We start from the raw sequence: 19,139 nt of genomic DNA, 5'->3' as shown, positions 1-19,139 counted from the left end.
GTTCTGCATTGGCGAGACCTTCGTAAATTGGGGGACCACTCAACCCATGCATGAGAAGCAGGACTTCCTGATGACCAACCATTTTAATTTCAATTCCCATTCCTAATCTGACAAGCCTCCTCTTGTGCCAAGACAGCGCTACCCTCATAGTTTAGGAGCAACACCTTATATTCCGTCTGGGTAGCCTCCAACCCGATGGCATGACTATCGATTTCTCCTTCCAGAAAACAAATCCCACTGCCCTCCCTCTATTACCCACTCAGGGCTCTTTACTTTTTCTCAACCACCTATTACTTCCCCCAGCACCCCTCCCCCTTCCCTTTCTCCTATGGTCCACTCTTCTCTCCTATCAGATATTTTATTCTCCAGCCCTTGACCTTTCTCACCCACCTGTCTTCACCTGTCACCTTCCAGCTAGCCTCCGTCCCCTTCCCCCCATCTTTTTATTCTGGCATCTTCCCCCTTTCTTGTTAGTCCTGAAGAAGAATCTCAGTCTGAAACATTGACTATTTATTCTTTATTATAAATACTGCCTGCCCTGCTGAGTTCCTCCAGCTTTTAGTGTGTGTTGCTTTCAATTTCCAACGTTTGCAGACTTTCTCATGTTTGTTCTGAAATGCGCAGGTTTCTGGGTAAGCGAGGTGCCATAAGACATGATTACAAACATGAGTTCCATGCCACCTACCTCAAAAACACTTAATGTTTTTATATGAGAATCTTAGCAGCTACTTTAACACAGCAAACTCCCACAAACAATATATTCAATATCAAATGGTATTCCACGTGTCAAATGTCAAAGGCCAACCTACTTATAAATGCAGATGTAAAAAAAGCGATTCTGCAGATGCTGTGAGTACAGATCAACACACACACAGTGCTGGAGAAACTCAGCAGGTCAGGCAGCATCTAAGCAGAGGAACAAGCAGTCCAGGCATGGTGAATTTTCTTGGCCTGAAGTAGCACAGGCATCCACTACATTGAGCAAAAGTCTGACCATCTAACTTATTTGTGCACCTGATGATTTTATATACTTTGACAAGTTCACCCTTCGTCCTCCTATGTTCCAGGGAAAACAGTCACAGCTTATCCAGCCTTCCTTTATCACTCAAGCTCTCCAACCCTGGTAACATCATTGAGAATCTTTCCTGCACCCTTTCCAGCTCAGACACCAGAACTGTGCACCGAGTGTGGTCGTACTGCTGATTTGTACAGTTGCAACATTACATCCCAACACTAGTACTCGGTGCCTGACTGATGAGGACAAGTGTTGCATGCACCTTCTTCAGCATCCTGTCAGTCTGTATCACTGCTTTCAGGCAACTATGTTCTAGAACACTTTCTCTGTCTGTTCTGGAACACTCCCCAGGGTCCTAATATTTACTGTGTGAGCCGTGCCCTGGTTTAACTGAGCAAAATGCAACACCTCACACTGTCCAAACCAAATTGCATTTGCCATTTCTTGGCCCACTTCCCCATTTCATCAAGATCCCACTGTAATCTCAGATTATCTTCATTGTGCACTACATCACCAATTTTGGTGTCAGCTGTGAACTTACTGATCAATACTAACCAACTGTTAACATAGATGACAAACAACAGTGGGCCTGCACCGAACTCTGTGGCACAACATGTCAACAAGCTTCCATGATGAGAAATAATCCTCCACCATCAATGTCTATCTCCTACCACTGAGCCAAATTTGTATCCAATTGACTGTCTCACCCTGAATTTCATGTGAATTAAGCTTCTGGACTCTCTGACGGTGGTGTCTGAAAAGAGGATGCTGTCAAGTTGCATGCCATCTTGGACAATGTCTCCCATCCACTCCATAATGTACTGGTTAGACACAGGAGTACATTCAGCCAGAGACTCATTCCACCGAGATGTAACACTGAGCATCATAGGAAGTCGTTCCTACCTGTGGCCATCAAACTTTACAACTCCTCCCTCGGAGTGTCAGACACCCTGTGCCAATAGGCTGGTCCTGGACTTATTTCCACTTGGCATGATTAACTTATTTATATTTAGTTATTTATGGTTTTATATTGCTATATTTCTTCACTATTCTTGGTTGGTGCAGACGTAACGAAACCCAATTTCCCCTCAGGATCAATAAAGTATGTCTGTGTGTCTGTCTGTCAGACCTTTGCAGAGGCATTGCTGAAGTGCAAGTAAACAATCTTGATCTTCTTGTTCAAAAAAAAAACTCAGTTAATTAGACATGATTACCCATGCATAAAGCTATGTCGACTATGTCGAATCGGTCTTTGCCCTTTCATTCCTGGGATCATTCTCATGAACCTTCTCTGGGCCCTCTCCAAGGCCACCACATCTTTTCTTAGACAAAAGCCCAAAACTGTTCACAGTAACCCAAGTGCAATTTGACCAATGTCTTGTAAAGCCTCCATATTGCTTTTGTATTCTAGTCCTCTCAAAATGAATGGTAACACTACATTTGCCTTCAATACCAATGGCTCAAACTGCAAGTTAACCTTTAGGGAGTCCTGCACAAGGACTTCCAAGTCTCTTTACACCTCTGATTTTTGAATTTTCTCCACATTTAGAAAATAATTTCCGTCTTTATGACCAGACACATCCCTACGCTATCTTCCAACTGCCACTTCTTTCCCCATGTCTGCTATCAGTCTTAGACCTTCTACAGCTCCCTCAACACTACCTTCCCTTCTTCCTCAACACTACCTACCCCTCCAAGGCTGTATGTTTAGTGCCCTCCTCCACTGGCTTTAAGCTCATGACTATGTGGCTAAGCACAGCTCCAATGCTGTGTTCAAGTTTCCTCACTGTCGTCAGCCAAATCAAAAGTGGTGATGCATCAGTAGGAGGGAGATTGAAAATCTGGTTGACTGGAGGACCTGTCCTTGGCCCAGACAGTAAGTTCAATGACGAAGAAAGCACTGCAGTGCCTCTACTTCCTTATGAGCTTGTGGAGATTCAGCACAACATTTAAAACTGTGACAAACTTCTGTAGATGTGTAGTGGAGAGTGTACTGACTGGCTGCATCACAGCCTGGTATGGAAACTCCAATACCCTTGAATGGAAAATCCTCCAACAAGATGGTGGATGCTATTGTGTATTTAATATTTCAGTAATATTTGAGTAACCTTGTACATATATGTACATAAATAATTCATTATGGGTTGTATGTACTGTATAAATAAGTGAACTGCATATGTCATTACACTACCACATGATATGGGGGGGGGGGGCTCACTTAAAGTAAACTCCAAGTTAGAATTGCATTTCAGATTCCTGTGTCCTCCATTGAATTAGTTTAATGTTTTGAAGTTACAAAACATAACAGATACATTCCAATCCATCAAAAGTAAAGCCCTCCCCACCACTGAACACATATGAGTTAATATTATTATTATTATATTTATCATTATTATCTATTACTATTGCTAAGTGTGTTTTTAAATGTTGCAGCTGCAATGTAATGATTTCCAACTTGGGAACAATAAAATTATTATTATTATTATTACTATTATTATCATCTACATGAGACATTGTTTCAAGAAAGCAGCATCCACCTTCGGGGCTTCCACCACTTTCTTCTCACAGCTGTCATCAGGAAGAAGGTACAGGAGCCTCAGGACTCAGATCACCAGGTTCAGGAACATTTATTACCCCTCAACCATCAGGCTCTTAAACTAAAGGGGATAACTTCACTCAACTTCACTTGCCCCATCATTGAAATGTTCCCACAATCTGTTTCAATCATTTTTCATCTCATGTTTTTGATATTTCTTTTTCTCTTTCTTTCTTTAGTTCACTCTGGTTGAACACCCATGTAGGACTGTCTTTCACTGACCCGTTGGGGTTATTATTCTATAGATTTATTGACTATGCCCACAAGAAAACAAATCTCAGAGTTGTATGTGGTGATGTGTGTACTTTGATACTAAAATTTACTTCGTTCTTTTGTACTTTGTAATATTTACCTGTCTTCATATCGTCCACAAACTTGGCCACAAAGCCAATCAATTCCTTCATTCAAATCACTGACATACAACATGAAAAGAAGTGGTCCAAACACCGATCCCTGTGGCACACCACTATTCTGCGGCAGCCAACCAGAAAAGGTTTCCCCTATGCCCACACTTTGATTTCTGCCAGTCAGCCAATCTTCTATCCATGCAAGTACCTTTCCTGCATTTTGAACTTTTTGGTATCCCAAGCATCTTTTGGTCAAATCTTCAATCTGTCTATCTATTCCTGGCCACCACACATAGCTCTGGGTGAGACTCTTCATCTTGACTGTCCTTCATGCAGATTCTCTAACACTCTGGAGAAGAGCTTAGAGGGAAGCACATCACGGGATCCATACATCAGCGTTCTTTAACATACCAATAATTGGTCTGGTCTTGCTGAGAACTTTGAAAAAATAAGGTTACCATGAGCTAGCCATTCTTGCATGGTAAGGTCATAGGCTTTTGATAATGTCAGCTCATTCCTTGTTTCTCTTTGTATTTCAAAATTTGTTACTGGCAACTTGTCCACCAGTCCGGTGTGGCACACTTCTGCTGGGTCACAGTATGAAGACTTTGGTTCTTCAGTTGCCAACAGTGGAAGACGTGATGAGCTGTCATTGCTGTGTTGTTTGGTACCCTTGAACTCTATGTCATAAGAGCGGGCTCCTAGGAACAGTACCCAACGTTGTAACTGGGTAGCAGTCATCACTGGAATTCCCTTCCCGGGACTGAAAATGAACACAAGGGACTGGTGATCTGGCTCTGCGAGGTAGTGGTGGAACTTCTTTAATTCTTCGTACTAGACCAGGGGCCTCAAGTCGATTTGTATGTAGTCACGTTCTGCACTCATCAGTGATCTTGAAGCAAATGCACTCAGAGATTCAAATCCATCTTTCATAGTGTGTCCTAAAATGGCACCAATGCCATAGGGGGATGTATCACACACCAAGGCTGAGATGGGTCATAATGGGTGAGCAGTTCATCTCTTGGTCTCATTATTAGTCTCTTTGTTTTCTTGAATGCACTTTCACATATTTTTGACCATACCCACTTTGCCCCTGTTTGCAACAGTGTATTCAGTGGGGGCTGCACGTCGTGGTTTTTCGTGCCTCACAAATGACCAGGAGACGCAGAAGATTCTTCAAGAAGGGTTAAACTTTAATTTGCAAATCAAAGCTGAGACAATCAGTGAGCTCGTCGCTGATTGCCCACCGATCCTCGGACACGGCATTTTTTATAGCAAAATCCTGGTCCAGTTTCACACGTACGTCCCATTGACTTAATCATGTTCCAATCCACATCTCCCAGCTGTCTCTCACCAACACACCATCTTCTACATTCTGAAGATTTCATTCTCCTACTAAATTGGGTACATGCATAGCAAACAGCAAGTTCAAACTACATAATCTACATCAAGGCTGAATACATAGTTTTGGTTACACAGCAAAAGAGTTCAAAGCAAAACATCTCTTTGCTACCTCTCATTACCAACCATTGTCTTCTACATTCAATTGGATACATGCATAGCAAATAGCAAACTTCAAAGCTGACTGCATCGCTTAGCTACCTCTCATTAACATATATTAACACACCATTGTCTTCTATCTTCCTAGCATTTCATCTTGGGTACATGCATAGCAGATAACATTTCTTTAGCTACCTCTCATTAACATACTATTGTCTTCTACATTCCTAAGACTTCATTCTACTAAATTGGGTACATGCATAGCAGACTGACTAGTTACACAGCAAACGATACAAGTTTTATACTCCATAATATTTTTATACTCCAATACTCCAATATATTTCCCCTTTGAGGCCCAGAGGGTCTCACACAGAGAAAGAAGACTAAGAGTCGGCGCACAAAAGCCCCAATAAACTCAAACATTTATTCCCAAATCTCGGGTTAAACTATAATTTTCTGTGCCAAGACCTCAAAGTATTCTCTCCCTGTTACCCTGGGCCGCTGAGCCAAAAACCTGTCCCTTTGTACCTGAGACAGGGAAAAAGACTCAGAAGCCCTTACAATCTACTCCCACACTGTCGTTTTGCTCTTGTCCATCCTGCAGATGTTGTAGGCTGTAACGATACATTTTCGTTGTTTCTTTCTCCACTAAGCTTGCTTCAGTAATTGCCACGAGCATCGGAAATTGTTTGGTTGCAGCACGCACTACCAGAGATTTGAGACAAGGAAGAAAACAGCACAGCACACGCACAGCTCAACAATACAATACCGACAGTTATTGCTACTTTAGTCAGCCATGCTCCCCACCCTCCGAGTCTACTTTCTAACCAATCAAAAAACTGATGTTCAAATCCTGCATTCTGTTTGACCTCCGTCCGCAGATTCTTTAATTTATTCATTGCTTTAGTAAATGATCCTTCTGGGCTAGTATTGTTCGGTATGAAAGTGCAGCATTGTTCTCCAAACATTACACACACACACACCCTTTTTCTGCCAAAAGCCAATCCAGTACTTGTATGTTTTGCCACGCCATCCTGCTAGTTGCATCTAGCTGTTGCCCTAAGGCCTCCAGTGCATCATCAGTGTAGTTGATGAATCTCTGCTGATTATAGTATATATAGTTTATCCATTCAACATTTTTGCTTACCCCTATCACAGGCATAATAGCTTCCCAGCCTGCAGCAATCTCATTTCGTGCCTTGAATTCGTTAGGTATACCTCTCGGCTGCCCTATACTATCAATCCGGATTGTCGGGTCCGGGTCATATTTTCTCTTCCGCCGTAGCGGAGTCCGCTGCTCAGGGAAGTTAGCGTTGGACTGTACTTCAGGGGACATTATAACTTCCTGAAGTAGCATGACACGCGTACATGTTCCTTCCCACCTAAGGGGGAGCGTAGATCTCAGACCTCCTTCCTGTCCACACAGCCACCAAGTGTCTGCTAATGGGATAGTCTGAGAGTCCATTGCACCCTCAGGAGAAGGGGAACCCATCAAGTGTCTTTTACCTGGGGTTATATCCCACGTCTGAGTGCAGTTGCCTCGGAAGTGGCCAACCGGGTGAGTGCCCACCCGCATAAAACATTCATAACTCAGATGGTCCTGCATTATAAGCTGTTGCAGTGTAGGTGTCTGGCTTCTTTTATTTATAGCCCATGGTCTGCTGTAATTGCATTCAGAGGCAAGCTTGCTTTGATCAAACTGCGAGGAACCCTGATATAGCATACACCAATAGGGGCACATCGGTGCATTGTTCAGACAGTTTTGTTAGCAGGGATCTTCATGAAACAAGCCCTAACCGGACCTGGACACTGTCGTTCGCATTGTTTCCTGTGCTCTCTTCGCCACTGCGTGCAAGTGGAGGAGTAATAAGGCATGGGGACTACATGCTGAGTGGGGCTTTCCCTTGAGCACAGCTAACAATTTTGTCTCTTCATCATTCCTGCCGTGTAAGTTGCCCATTGATACCACTGATTAGTCCGTGTCTATAACCATGGCGGGGAGGTAAGTGTCGTACTCCTTTTACTTCTTTTCTGTAGGTTACCAGTCCCATTCATATCTGCCACACTAATGGTTCCCAAGTCTGCACTGGAGTTTGTGGGTGCTCTGTCCCCAGGGGCACAACTGGTCATTCCCAGCTCATCCCCATTATCTGAAGAAGCCCTACTATCCACCACCACATCCTGAGGGTCTTGCGGCCCGTCCGCAGAATCAAAAATCTCCCTTCTAATTGATCAAACTCCTGCGGTGCAGTGTCAGCTTCTTGTTTCCCCTGTCTGTCTCCCGCTAACTGCTCTTCCGCATCACTTACCTCGGACACCTCACCTGATTGCCCTTGTAGGACTGCCCTCGTGCAATGGTTCAGATGGCAACAGGTGGAGCGTCCTTCTATCTGAACTGCGGTGGGTGACGCCTTGGTCACCGTAAAGGGTCCTTCCCTTCTCGGCTCGTTCACTTTCTCCAAAAAACTCGCACGTAAACCTGGTCTCCTGGTTTGATCGGTCCTTCCCCTTGTATGGTCTCCGGCTCTTCCTGTTTTTCCTGGGCATAAATAGACCTATGTATCATAGTTAGCTGCTGCATGTATTGTTTCAATTCTATTTCCAATTGTTCCAAACTAGTTCCCTTATACGGCCCTCTTCGCTGGGGCACTGGCATGGGCCTCCCAGTGAGCATCTCATGCCGTGTCAGGCATGTCATTCGATTAGTTCGCATGCGGTAACTCACCAATGCTAACGGTAAAGCATCGACCCAATTAAGTTTAGTGTCTGCACAAATTTTGTTTAGTTTGACTGTTAGGGTTCCATTAATTCTCTCCACCATGCCCTGCGACTGAGGGTGGTATACACATCCAAATCTTTGCTTTATCCTCAGCGCCTGTTGCACCAGTTTGACCACTTTCTGGATAAAAGCTGAACCATTGTCTGAGCTAACTTCTGTAGGTATTCCAAACCTTGGGATCACTTCATTTGTCAGAAATTTTACCACTGTCTTTGCTCCTTGATCTTTTGAAGGTACCGCCTCCACCCATCTGCTAAATCGATCAATTACTACCAGCATGTATCTGATCTGGTGCTAGCGCCTTCACTCCCTTGGATATTACCCTGCCTAAGTATTCCACTTGTTGCGTGCAAAATTGCAGTTTCTTTCTGGATACTTTATGTCCTCCGTGCGCCAGCTTCTCTAACAGAGATATAGTGTCCTGCTCACACTGTTCCTTGCTGTGGGAGCAAATCAACAGGTCATCCCCATACTGTAACAATGTACTTTCCAATGGCACACCCTCTAGGTCTGCCTTCAATACCTGATTAAAAACGTGTGGTGAATGTTTAAATCCTTGCGGCATTCTGGTTTAGGTATACTGAGCAGCTCTGTAAGTAAATGCAAACAAATACTGACACTGATGGGCTAGAGCGGGGGTCGGCAACCTGCGGCTCCCGAGCCATTTGTGGCTCTTTCACCTCTGTGCTGCGGCTCCCTGTGGCTTTGGGAAATAATTGGTCAGTATTTAATTAAAATGTATTTTATGTTAGTTTGTTAGCTTTTGAAATGTAATTCTAAATTTGAAGATTATGGTGATCTTGTACAATCTAAGTGTGGCGACATCCGAAACGGCTCACAATTAGCCAGCATTCCGGCTAAGGGAGATAGCCTACGGGGGTTTGTGAGTACGCGTCTTTTGCAGCATCTGCGTCCATGGGGGCTGGGTTGAGAGAGGCTTAAAAGCAAGGCTGTTTAGTTCGAATAAAGCTATCTTTGACTGCAGTTTACTGACACCGCTACAACGTGTTTTTATCGCTGGCTGTCCAGACGGAAGGTGCTGAAACGCTTTGTCGCGTGTCTGGAAGAAGTGAAAACTTTCCTGGGCAGCAAAGGGCTCACCTTTCCTGAGCTGGAACAGCCAGAGTGGCTGGAAAAGCTACACTTCATGGTAGACATGACAGCGCACCTGAACACGCTGAACACAGCTCTTCAGGGGTAAGGACGTACAGCCCTGCACATGTTGGAGGATGTTTTGGCATTCGAGCGCAAGTTGACAGTGCTTGCCAGAGATTTACAGAAAGGCACTTTGTCTCACTTCCCCAATTTGAGAGAGTTCAAACAAGGTCACGACATGATAATTTCGGAGTATTTACATTCTGCAATCATCGCAATGCAAACATCGTTTGGGAAACGCTTCTCTGAGTTCAGAGAGGAAAAAAACACATTATCCTTCCCGGTCACTCCCTTAAGCATCGATCCTTCCCTACTGAATACGACTGCATTGGCAGGTGTGAGTCAACCTGATCTTGAGATGGAACTGGCCGACATAGCCGACAAAGACATATGGGTGTCCAAGTTTAGACGCTTGACAGCAGACCTTGAAGATGTTGCCCGTTCTTGCTCAGAAACACAAATGGAGTGATATTGAAAACCTTCCAAAACCGGACAAACTTGTGTTCGAAACATTTATGTAAACATTAAAAAGTATGCGCTTTGAGTCCTGTCGATCTTTGGATCCACATATGTAAGTGAGCAGGTGTTCTCCAACATGAACTTTATTAAAAACAAACATCGCGCATGCCTCACAGATGACAGCTTGCGATCCTGTGTAAAGATGAAGGTGACGTCATACAGCCCTGATGTGCAGACGCTGTGCGCTGAGGTCCAGGAGCAGAAATCCCATTAACCAAGTATGATAAATATTTTAATTGCCTATTATTTTATGTGTATTCATATTTTTTCATTGTTCAGTGAAATAGTCCTTTTATTTTTCAGGCTGACAGCTGGCTGATGTTATTTTTGGTTTGCTGCTGGCGGAAAATTTAAGTTCGGCGTTTTTCATAAATACAAGAAGGACTCAAATAGACATTGAGTATTTTACTTTAAAGTAACTTTCAACCCAACGTCTTTTTTTCGGAGTTCAAAATGTTTTTGTTGCATGCAGAAATGTAATTTCGTTTTCTCTGCAGGAGTTCATCAATTTCATAAATGCAACACATTATAGTTTGTTTATACATAGCATAAAGGCAAAAAAAACGTTGTATGCAGTGTTATTTCATTTTAAATGTCAAACGGGTTTTGCGGCTCCCAGTGTTTTCTTTTCTGTGGGAAACGGGTCCAAGTGGCTCTTTCAGTGGTAAAGGTTGCTGACCCCTGGGCTAGAGGAATGCTGAAGAAAGCCGAACACAAATCAATCACTGAAAAGTAACTTGCTTCTGGTGGAACATTAGTCAAAAGCGTGTGTGGGTTGGGGACTACCGCTGGCCAGTCCTCGACCACAGCATTTACCGCTCGCAAATCATGCACCAATCTCCACTTAGATTTATCTGCTTTTAAGACCGGCAGCAACGGGGTATTGCATGGACGGTTTGTTCTTTTAAGCACTCCTATTTCAAACAACCCCTGCACTGTCGACGCTATTCCCTCTTCCGCTTCTGGTCTTAGAGGGTAATGTGGTCTCCTGGGTGGAATTGCTCCCCTTTTCAGCCTTATTTCCACCGGACTAGCTGTTTTTATTTTCCCTACGTCCGTGTCATGCTGTTACCACAGAATAGACGGCAACTCATCTAACCTTCTATCTTTCTGCTGGCCTCTTTCCTTTCCCAGCAAGGGCATGTGTGGTTGGGGTGTTATTTCGACCTCTCTCACTGTCCCTACCATATCTACACTTACCATTATTTTAATGCAATTGTTGTCTTCTGATATTCACACCTCTGGCGTGATTTTCCTCCACACTGTTACGGTTTCAACACTCTTAACTAAGGGTCCTAAGTCTTTAGACTGATATCCCATGTTTACCAATAAAGTTACGTGGGGCGCGGCCTCCGGTTTCCTGTACCATTTTTCTAAAAAAGGTGTTCCATTTAACTTGTAAAGCTGCCCCCTGCTTTCCAATTATCACAGCCTCCCCTTCCAGGCGCTGCTGGGTACATGCCTCTAGGTGCCATTTCTCCTCTAACTCCCTGTTCTGAGTCAAAAATCACTGTACAATGTAGCTCAGATTTGGGCATTACAGCCCTGGGTAATATAGCCTGCACACCCTTTTTCCATTTCTCCCAGGTTTCCTGAATCTGATCTGCGATGTCTCCTATCCAAAAGACATTAGCCTTCTTGTCTTCTCGCACTATCAATTGAGCCCCTGCTCTTTCCACACTTAGCCCATTTCTGGTGCATTCTAATTTTAATTCCAATTTCAATAAGGATCTCTGCCTAACAAATTAATTGGAGTTCCTTTAAATACTAGCACCGGCAAAACAATTTCTTTATTTCCCATTCTCAACCGCACTGGAGCCGTGCACTGTGTCAACTGTGTTTCCCCGAGAACCCTACCGTCTTAATAAACTTTCCTGACATGCCATAGTGTAAACGGACAACGTCTTTTCATGTGACCTGACTGATTACATTCCCAGCACAATCTCTCTACTTCTCTTTTCCCCTGTTTCCTCACTGGTCCCCTTTGCCCATAGCTTCTCTGTCCCCCTCCTTGGAACTTCCAGTCCTGTCTGGGCTGTTTGAATTTAGTCTGTTCCTGATAGGGCATTTGTGGGAATGCTCCCCCAAAGACATTTATTGGCATGGGGTTTTCCAGCCCTTGTCTTACAGTATGATCGGTTCCCCCATATAGCAGTGCTTTGACCAGTTCAATGGCTGTACTCAGACCGGTGGTTGCTGGCAGCATTTTTTGCTTTTCTCTTTTTCCTTCTTTTTGAGTTCTTCAAGCTGCATTTATATTAACTTTCTTTGCACCTCTTCCTGCTGCTCAGCCAACCTTCGTTTGTCTTTTCGGTATTTCTCAACCGCATGGACTACGTGGTCTCTAAATTATTGTGGGGTCTTTGACGTTAGCCCTACCACTTCCTCCAGTTTGGATTTTACTTGTGGAGGCATTGCATCCAGAATGCTATGCCGGAACAGTGTGGTGATAAATAAGCTATTCTCCACCTCTTGCTCAGTCTCCAGTCTCCACCTTTTCAACTGGTTTTCTACGTAGGCTGCTAGGTTTTCAGTGTCTCCCAGTGGTTCCCCCTTTAAGGCTTTGGGGTCCACTTTGGGTGGATAAAGCTTTCTGAGGGCCTGCCGTACCCTCTGCCTCACTCTGTCAAACCCGTCTCCATCAGTTCTTGGGTCATTTGAGTTTACTATTCCAGCCATTTCCATTAGTTTGTTAAATTTGGAGGTTCCCATCAACCTTATCAACAGTGCCTTCAAATCTCCCATAGCCAATAATCGTCCCGCTGTTTCTTCTTCAAAGGCTCTAATCCATTTCCCTGCCCCTTCATGTAGATTGGGCAGAGTATTTTTCAGCCCTTCTAGGTCCTGGGATCCCCAAGGAATATATTGCACTTGTCCTGATCCTTTTACTAACAACGGCATCATTCTTCCTCCTTCTTCCCAACTGCCCTGGCTCTCCTCCTCGCCTGACTCCCCATCTGTCTCAGGGTATGTCTGTACTGCCTCCCACACAAATGTCTCTGGGGTTCTCTTCTTCCCTCGGTCTCCCTGTGGAGTCCTTCCTTTCTGTCTTAATTCAATACTTGGTTGGCCCCTGGAGTATATTTCGCATCTCTTCTGGCAACCCCCTCTCAGTAACGTATCTGGCTCTCTCTCTACTTCCGCAAGTCGCTCCCCTACCGCCTCCTTCTGCTCTTCTAGGCTTCTGCCTCCTACCTCTTCCCCACAAATTCTCACATCCTCTCTCTCTCCACTTAACTCTTGCTCCTCCAATGAGTCACCTTCTTTTCTAGTCTGTCCGTGTCCGTACACCTGTGGCAGGGACTCCTGATCTTTACTTGTGCTTGATTCCCTTCTCTCTTGTGTTTTTCCAAGACTCTCATCTCCTATCTTTTTTCCACTTCCTCTTGAATGCCTCATCTCTTCCTGCCCTGATGAGCCACTTTCTTTTCTAGTCTGTTTATTTCTACAGTATAACTGATACTCCTCATACTCCTTTTCCTCTTAAGTATTTCATCTGTTCAATCCCTTCTTCCATTTCTCTCTGTACCTGTTCTATCTTCATCTTTTCTGCCTGTATCTCCTTCCATATCGCCGCTTTTTCCTTCTCGTATTGTTTTTTTCCTCCTCATTATCCCAAACTTGGACTTCTCCCTGCATGTTTACTGTTCCCGTCAGCAGGGGGCACTGCTTAGGGGTTCCTTCCTCATTATAAGGAGGGGGTTTTTTCTGTTTCTGTCGCATCCGGGTACGGAGCTGAAGCCAGCTTCTCACTGTACCTTCCTCTTTCTCTAACAGGCTGTTTCTCCAGCACCCTAGTGTCTTCCTCGCTTGTAATCAATATTCTACCTGTCCTCCTCAGCCTTTCTCCCTCCATTCTGAAGAGTTTTAGCACTTCCATTTCTCGTTCTCTTTTCTTAGATTTATCTTTTGATTTGTAATTTTTAATTAGTCCCTCCATTTCTTTGCACAAACTTACATCAAACGTTCCTTCTCTTGGCCACTTTGTGACCAGGTTTTTGGTTCTTTTTTCCCATTTTCTGAAGTTTTTGTGATCTCATTATTAATTAACGGGATTTTTTTGCTCAGAATCTCTACAACCGTTCCTTTACCTGTCATGTTATTCTCTCTTTTTAAGGTATTTCAGAGATTCAGTTTGTTTACTGGATAATATTACTTGCTCTAATTCTACGCCTAGTCTAACACCACATGGACTTTTTCTACATTAAATTCACTCTAATTCTACACACCATGTGGACTTTTTCTTCCTATAACACCACGTGGACCTTCTCTTCCTATAACACCACGTGGACCTTCTCTTCCTATAACACCACGTGGACCTTCTCTTCCTATAACACCACGTGGACCTTCTCTTCCTAGTCTAACACCATGTGGACTTTTTCTTAACTAAACTTACTCTAATTCTATGCCTAGTCTATTCTGTTCTGCCCGTGCAGACCTCTTTTCAGAGCGGTACCCACAGAACTTTCTCTAAACACCTCGCCCGTTCAGACCCTTATCTCATAAGGCGGTATCCACGAGGATTTTCTACTCTAAACACCTCGCCCGTTCAGACCCTTATCTCATAAGGCGGTATCCACGAGGATTTTCTACTCTAAACACCTCGCCCGTTCAGACCCTTATCTCATAAGGCGGTATCCACGAGGATTTTCTACTCTAAACACCTCGCCCGTTCAGACCCTTATCTCATAAGGCGGTATCCACGAGGATTTTCTACTCTAAACACCTCGCCCGTTCAGACCCTTATCTCTTAAGGCGGTATCCGCGAGGATTTACCAACACCACGTGGACTTTTTCTTAACATCTTATAACTTATTTGTACTTACCCCCACTGCAGTGTTCTTGATCAATCCTCTGAGCCTCCTCTGTTAACCCCCAATTCTGCCAGATTCTTTGGACCGGAGAGACCCTTCGGCAGTGGTTCCACACTTCTGAGACTCAAAGACCTCCCCAAAACCAACAGAATTCTTAGTCCAAATTGTCGCAACAAGCGCTTACCTTTTGTTTGGGTGCACCCATAATTCTGTTAGCCTTGTAGGGTCCGGGAGGACTGGGAAGCGTTCCCAATCTGCCGTTTCCTTTCCGCGGGTCTCTATCCGGTCCTGCCGCGGTCGCCAATTATGTTGTGGTTTTTCGTGCCTCACAAATGACCAGGAGACGCAGAAGATTCTTCAAGAAGGGTTAAACTTTAATTTGCAAATCAAAGCTGAGACAGTCATTGAGCTAGTCGCTGATTGCCCACCGATCCCCGGACACAGCATTTTTTATAGCAAAATCCTGGTCCAGTTTCACATGTTCCATGTTTCACATGTTTCACATGATCATGTTCCAATCCACATCTCCCAGCCGTCTCTCACCAACACACCATCTTCTACATTCTGAAGATTTCATTCTCCTACTAAATTGGGTACATGCATAGCAAACAGCAAGTTCAAACTACATAATCTACATCAAGGCTGACTACATAGTTTTGGTTACACAGCAAAGGAGTTCAAAGCAAAACATCTCTTTGTTACCTCTCATTACCACACCATTGTCTTCTACATTCAATTGGATACATGCATAGCAAATAGCAAACTTCAAAGCTGACTACATCTCTTAGCTACCTTTCATTAACATATATTAACACACCATTGTCTTCTATCTTCCTAGCATTTCATCTTGGGGTACATGCTTAGCAGATAACATTTCTTTAGCTACCTCTCATTAACATACTATTGTCTTCTACATTCCCAAGACTTTATTCTACTAAATTGGGTACATGCATAGCAGACTGACTAGTTACAAGTTTTATACTCCATAATATTTTTATACTCCAATACTCCAATACACTGCAGCAAGATTTGGGAGAAATCTGTGGTAGTAGTTTACAAGGTCCAAGTATGACTTGAGTTGTGACACATTTTCCAGTTTGGGTGTCTGTAGCACTGCTTCAGTCTTCTCTAGTGACTTATGTAAGCCATGCTTGTCAATGATATACAATGTCCTGTGTATGTTACTCAAAATGGCCTCTTTGGTTTGTTACAAGTAGGAATGCTTCTTTGTCGGATAAGTATTTCTCTCGCCGTTGTTTCGCTTTAGAATGGCTGATATGGTAATTGTACTCACTTGTTAATCAATGGGGAATGTTATTGTGACTTGTGATGCTGGGAACTTGGGGGAGGGGTTTTCGCAGGTTTTTGGGTGTGAGGAGGAGGCCGAGGAAGGTGGACGTGTGCTGGACTGCTCGTAAGACCACCGAGGTGGTCCCAGGTGCGACGGCCGGATGGGTTGATTGAGCTCCAACGAGTGCACTAAACAGACTGAACTTTGATAAGTTGGCGCCTTTTGTTTTTTTCCTTGTGTATATGTATTTTGTATTGCCTACTACTCTTTTAATTTTAGTAAACTCTTTAAAGTGTATTTCATAACGGTATTGTGGATTTGATACTGTTGGCCGGCGCGAGGCATAAACTTGATTCTCACAGCTCCTGCGTGTACGGGTGGTGGGTTGGTGAGTGGCTGGATCTCCTTTTCCCCTAGACATATATCAGCCTTTTGGGTAAAGTGTTACAATGACATGTCCACCATATGAGATTTCATTCTTGGAAAACTCTCATTTCTCTCTCTTTGCACACAGACCATACTCACTCTGCCTGGTAAACACTTTACCAAGGTTCTGGAGGGGCTCTTCGCCATTTTTGCCAATCGTGGTTATATCATCAAGGTAACGTTGTGTTTGTGGGATATCTTGGAGTACTTGGTCCATTGCTCTTTGCCAAATTGCTGGAGCAGATGCGACACTAAAGATCAAATGATTACAGTGGAACAGTCCCTTGTGAGTGTTGATTGTGAGGAACTTCCTGCTTGACTCCTCAATCTCCATTTGCAGATAATCTCATGACAAGTCAATCTTTGAAAACATCTTCCCACCTGCCGAAGATCTAAAAATGTCTATTTGTGTCACGGTATACTGCATGGTACACGGCACCAGGTTGATGCTTACTTTGAAATCCCCACATATGCGACTGGCTCCAGCACTTCCCTTTCTTGATCACCGGCACAATGGGCATGACCCAATTGCTCCACTCAGCCTTGTAGGGATTTTGAGATGCCTCCAAGCTCTGAAGTTCAGCCTCCACTTTAGGACATAGTGCGTAAGGCACTGGATGTGCTTTATGGAATCCTGGTGTTGCTGTTTCATCCAGTTCAATTCCAGCCTTCATGCCTTTGAGTTTACCAATCTCCTTCTCAAACACCTCATTAGCATTAAGCTGTGCCAATTTCTGGTTAGTGCTACCATTTGGGTTGCCATTACCTGTTGATATCACATTGAGAGCTTTGATTGTGTGCCACCTAGTTGGATTTTTCTCAACTATTCATGTTTGAAAAGTGCTGTTCCTCCACTTTTCAATACATAAAGCTTGAACTATTGTATTTGGCCTCCATATGTCACTTTCACTTTCAGTTTGCCTTTGGGAGACACTTTTTCATCTTAATAGGTCTTCAGCATCACTGAGGTCTTCTTTAATGGTATCTTAGAAAACAGAGTGTTGTAGTCAGTCTCTGAAATCGTAGACAAAGCTGACCCTGTATCCAGTTCCATTTTCAGTTTTGCACCAGACACATCTATTGTGATCCAATGATTTTGTGATCTGCTTCAGTAATACTATACAGTTCTAAACAGGAAAGCTCACCTTTGTCAGACTCTATGTTCTCTGATTCAGTTTCACATTTCGTCACTTTATGTATTTGCTTAGTTTTGTATTTGAAACTTTTCACTTTGTGTTTTTTTTCCTCTTTGGTTCTGCTTTCTGTCTGCCTTGCGTGCTGTCAATGTGACCTTGTCTGTGACACTTACTGCAAACTTTATTTTTGAACCAACAGTTATTTGCATCAAGGGAGGATTTGCCACATCAATAAAATGTTTGGCTTTTTGCACCATTCAGGGCCGTTTTGTACATTTCACATTCTAAACTGCTTTTCTGTAATTCTGCTGCATCTTTTGCTGCAGTCTCTGATGATATCGCAAAGGTCAATGACCGTTCTAAGGTTAGGTCTCTTTTTGTCGGTAGCCTCTTTTGAGTGCTTTGTCTATGCATCCACATACAAGCCTGACCCTTAATGCATCTGAAAGTCCATCTCTAAAGTCACAGTATTGGGAAAGTTTGCGCAGTTCTGCGATGTATTCTTTATTTTTAAAACCTAGACACTAGAATACTACAGCACAATACAGGCCCTTCAGCCCTCAATGTTGTGCTGACCAATTCAGAAATGCTTTCGTTCTTTGACTGGTTCCTTTTGTGAAATTTATATCTTTCAGCTATTACCAGCAGTTTAGGACTCAGGTGATTTTGTAAAATTGCAACAATTTCATCAAACATCTTGCTTGCTGGCTTTTCAGGAGTTACTAAATTGCATAAAAGAGCTGTACGTTTTAGCACCCAATAAGATAAAAAGCATGGTGGCATTCTTTTCCTCATCCACTTTATTCACTTTACAATACAGTTCAATACTGTACTATTAATATATGACCCAGCCTTCATTAGCAGTATCAAATTCATCAACTTTTCCAACTAAGGCCATCGCCACATTATTTTCACTTTAACTTCGTCAGTTATGTGGTTTTTGCAGTGTACAATGCAGTTACTCATGTGTCTCTTTGTCAGCATCCATAACAGCCTTTTCCGTACTATTTAACTCTTTCCTCTCACTGTCCCTCTATTATTTATTGACCTGTAACTGTTGGTGTAGCTGGTGACATTCTCTGACATTCAGGCTCGTATTTGTCACTAGTCTGTTGTGTCTGCAACTACATGCCAATTATATAAAAGCATGCACACGTGAGATGGCTTTAACTTGTGTTTTCACATTGTGGCGAGAGAGAGAGAGGGCAGATCAATATGCATGCGTAGACAACAGCTCAATGGGCATAGATAAGTTATCAGTTGATATGTAGTGCTAAGGGGAGGTATTGCTCTAAAAGAAATACATCCATACATTACAGGTAACTTCCTTCCCCAACTTCTACATGAGGTTTAGCTGCTCCATCCCACCTTATGGTGCACACCCAACTAACCGAGGCCTGGCACCATCACCGTGCATTTGGAGTCCCAGTATGTAACTCCGGATACAGTCAAGGGTTTTCATCGGCACCCTGGACATTATGTTGTGGGTAATGTGGTTGCAGCATGGGCAACTGCTGGACTCCCACACAACCCTGCCCAGGAAACTTTCCAAGGCACAAAT

At 43.5% G+C, this 19,139-nt stretch overlaps 1 protein-coding gene across 1 annotated transcript in view; it reads left to right on the top strand.

Moving 5' to 3' along the window:
- Positions 1–19,139, top strand: part of LOC132402417 (zinc finger protein 585A-like) — a 70,141-nt gene that overhangs the window by 34,374 nt on the left and 16,628 nt on the right. Inside the window, exon 4 of the mRNA XM_059985275.1 lies at positions 16,531–16,617. Within this exon, the coding sequence (XP_059841258.1) occupies positions 16,531–16,617 (87 nt within the window). The remainder of the gene's footprint in view (positions 1–16,530; positions 16,618–19,139) is intronic.

This window comes from Hypanus sabinus, chromosome 12 (genome assembly GCF_030144855.1).
Source record: "Hypanus sabinus isolate sHypSab1 chromosome 12, sHypSab1.hap1, whole genome shotgun sequence".
Taxonomy (NCBI): Eukaryota; Metazoa; Chordata; class Chondrichthyes; order Myliobatiformes; family Dasyatidae; genus Hypanus; species Hypanus sabinus.
Note: the sequence above shows the minus strand (reverse complement) of the source record. Positions and strands in the feature narration are given on the sequence as shown.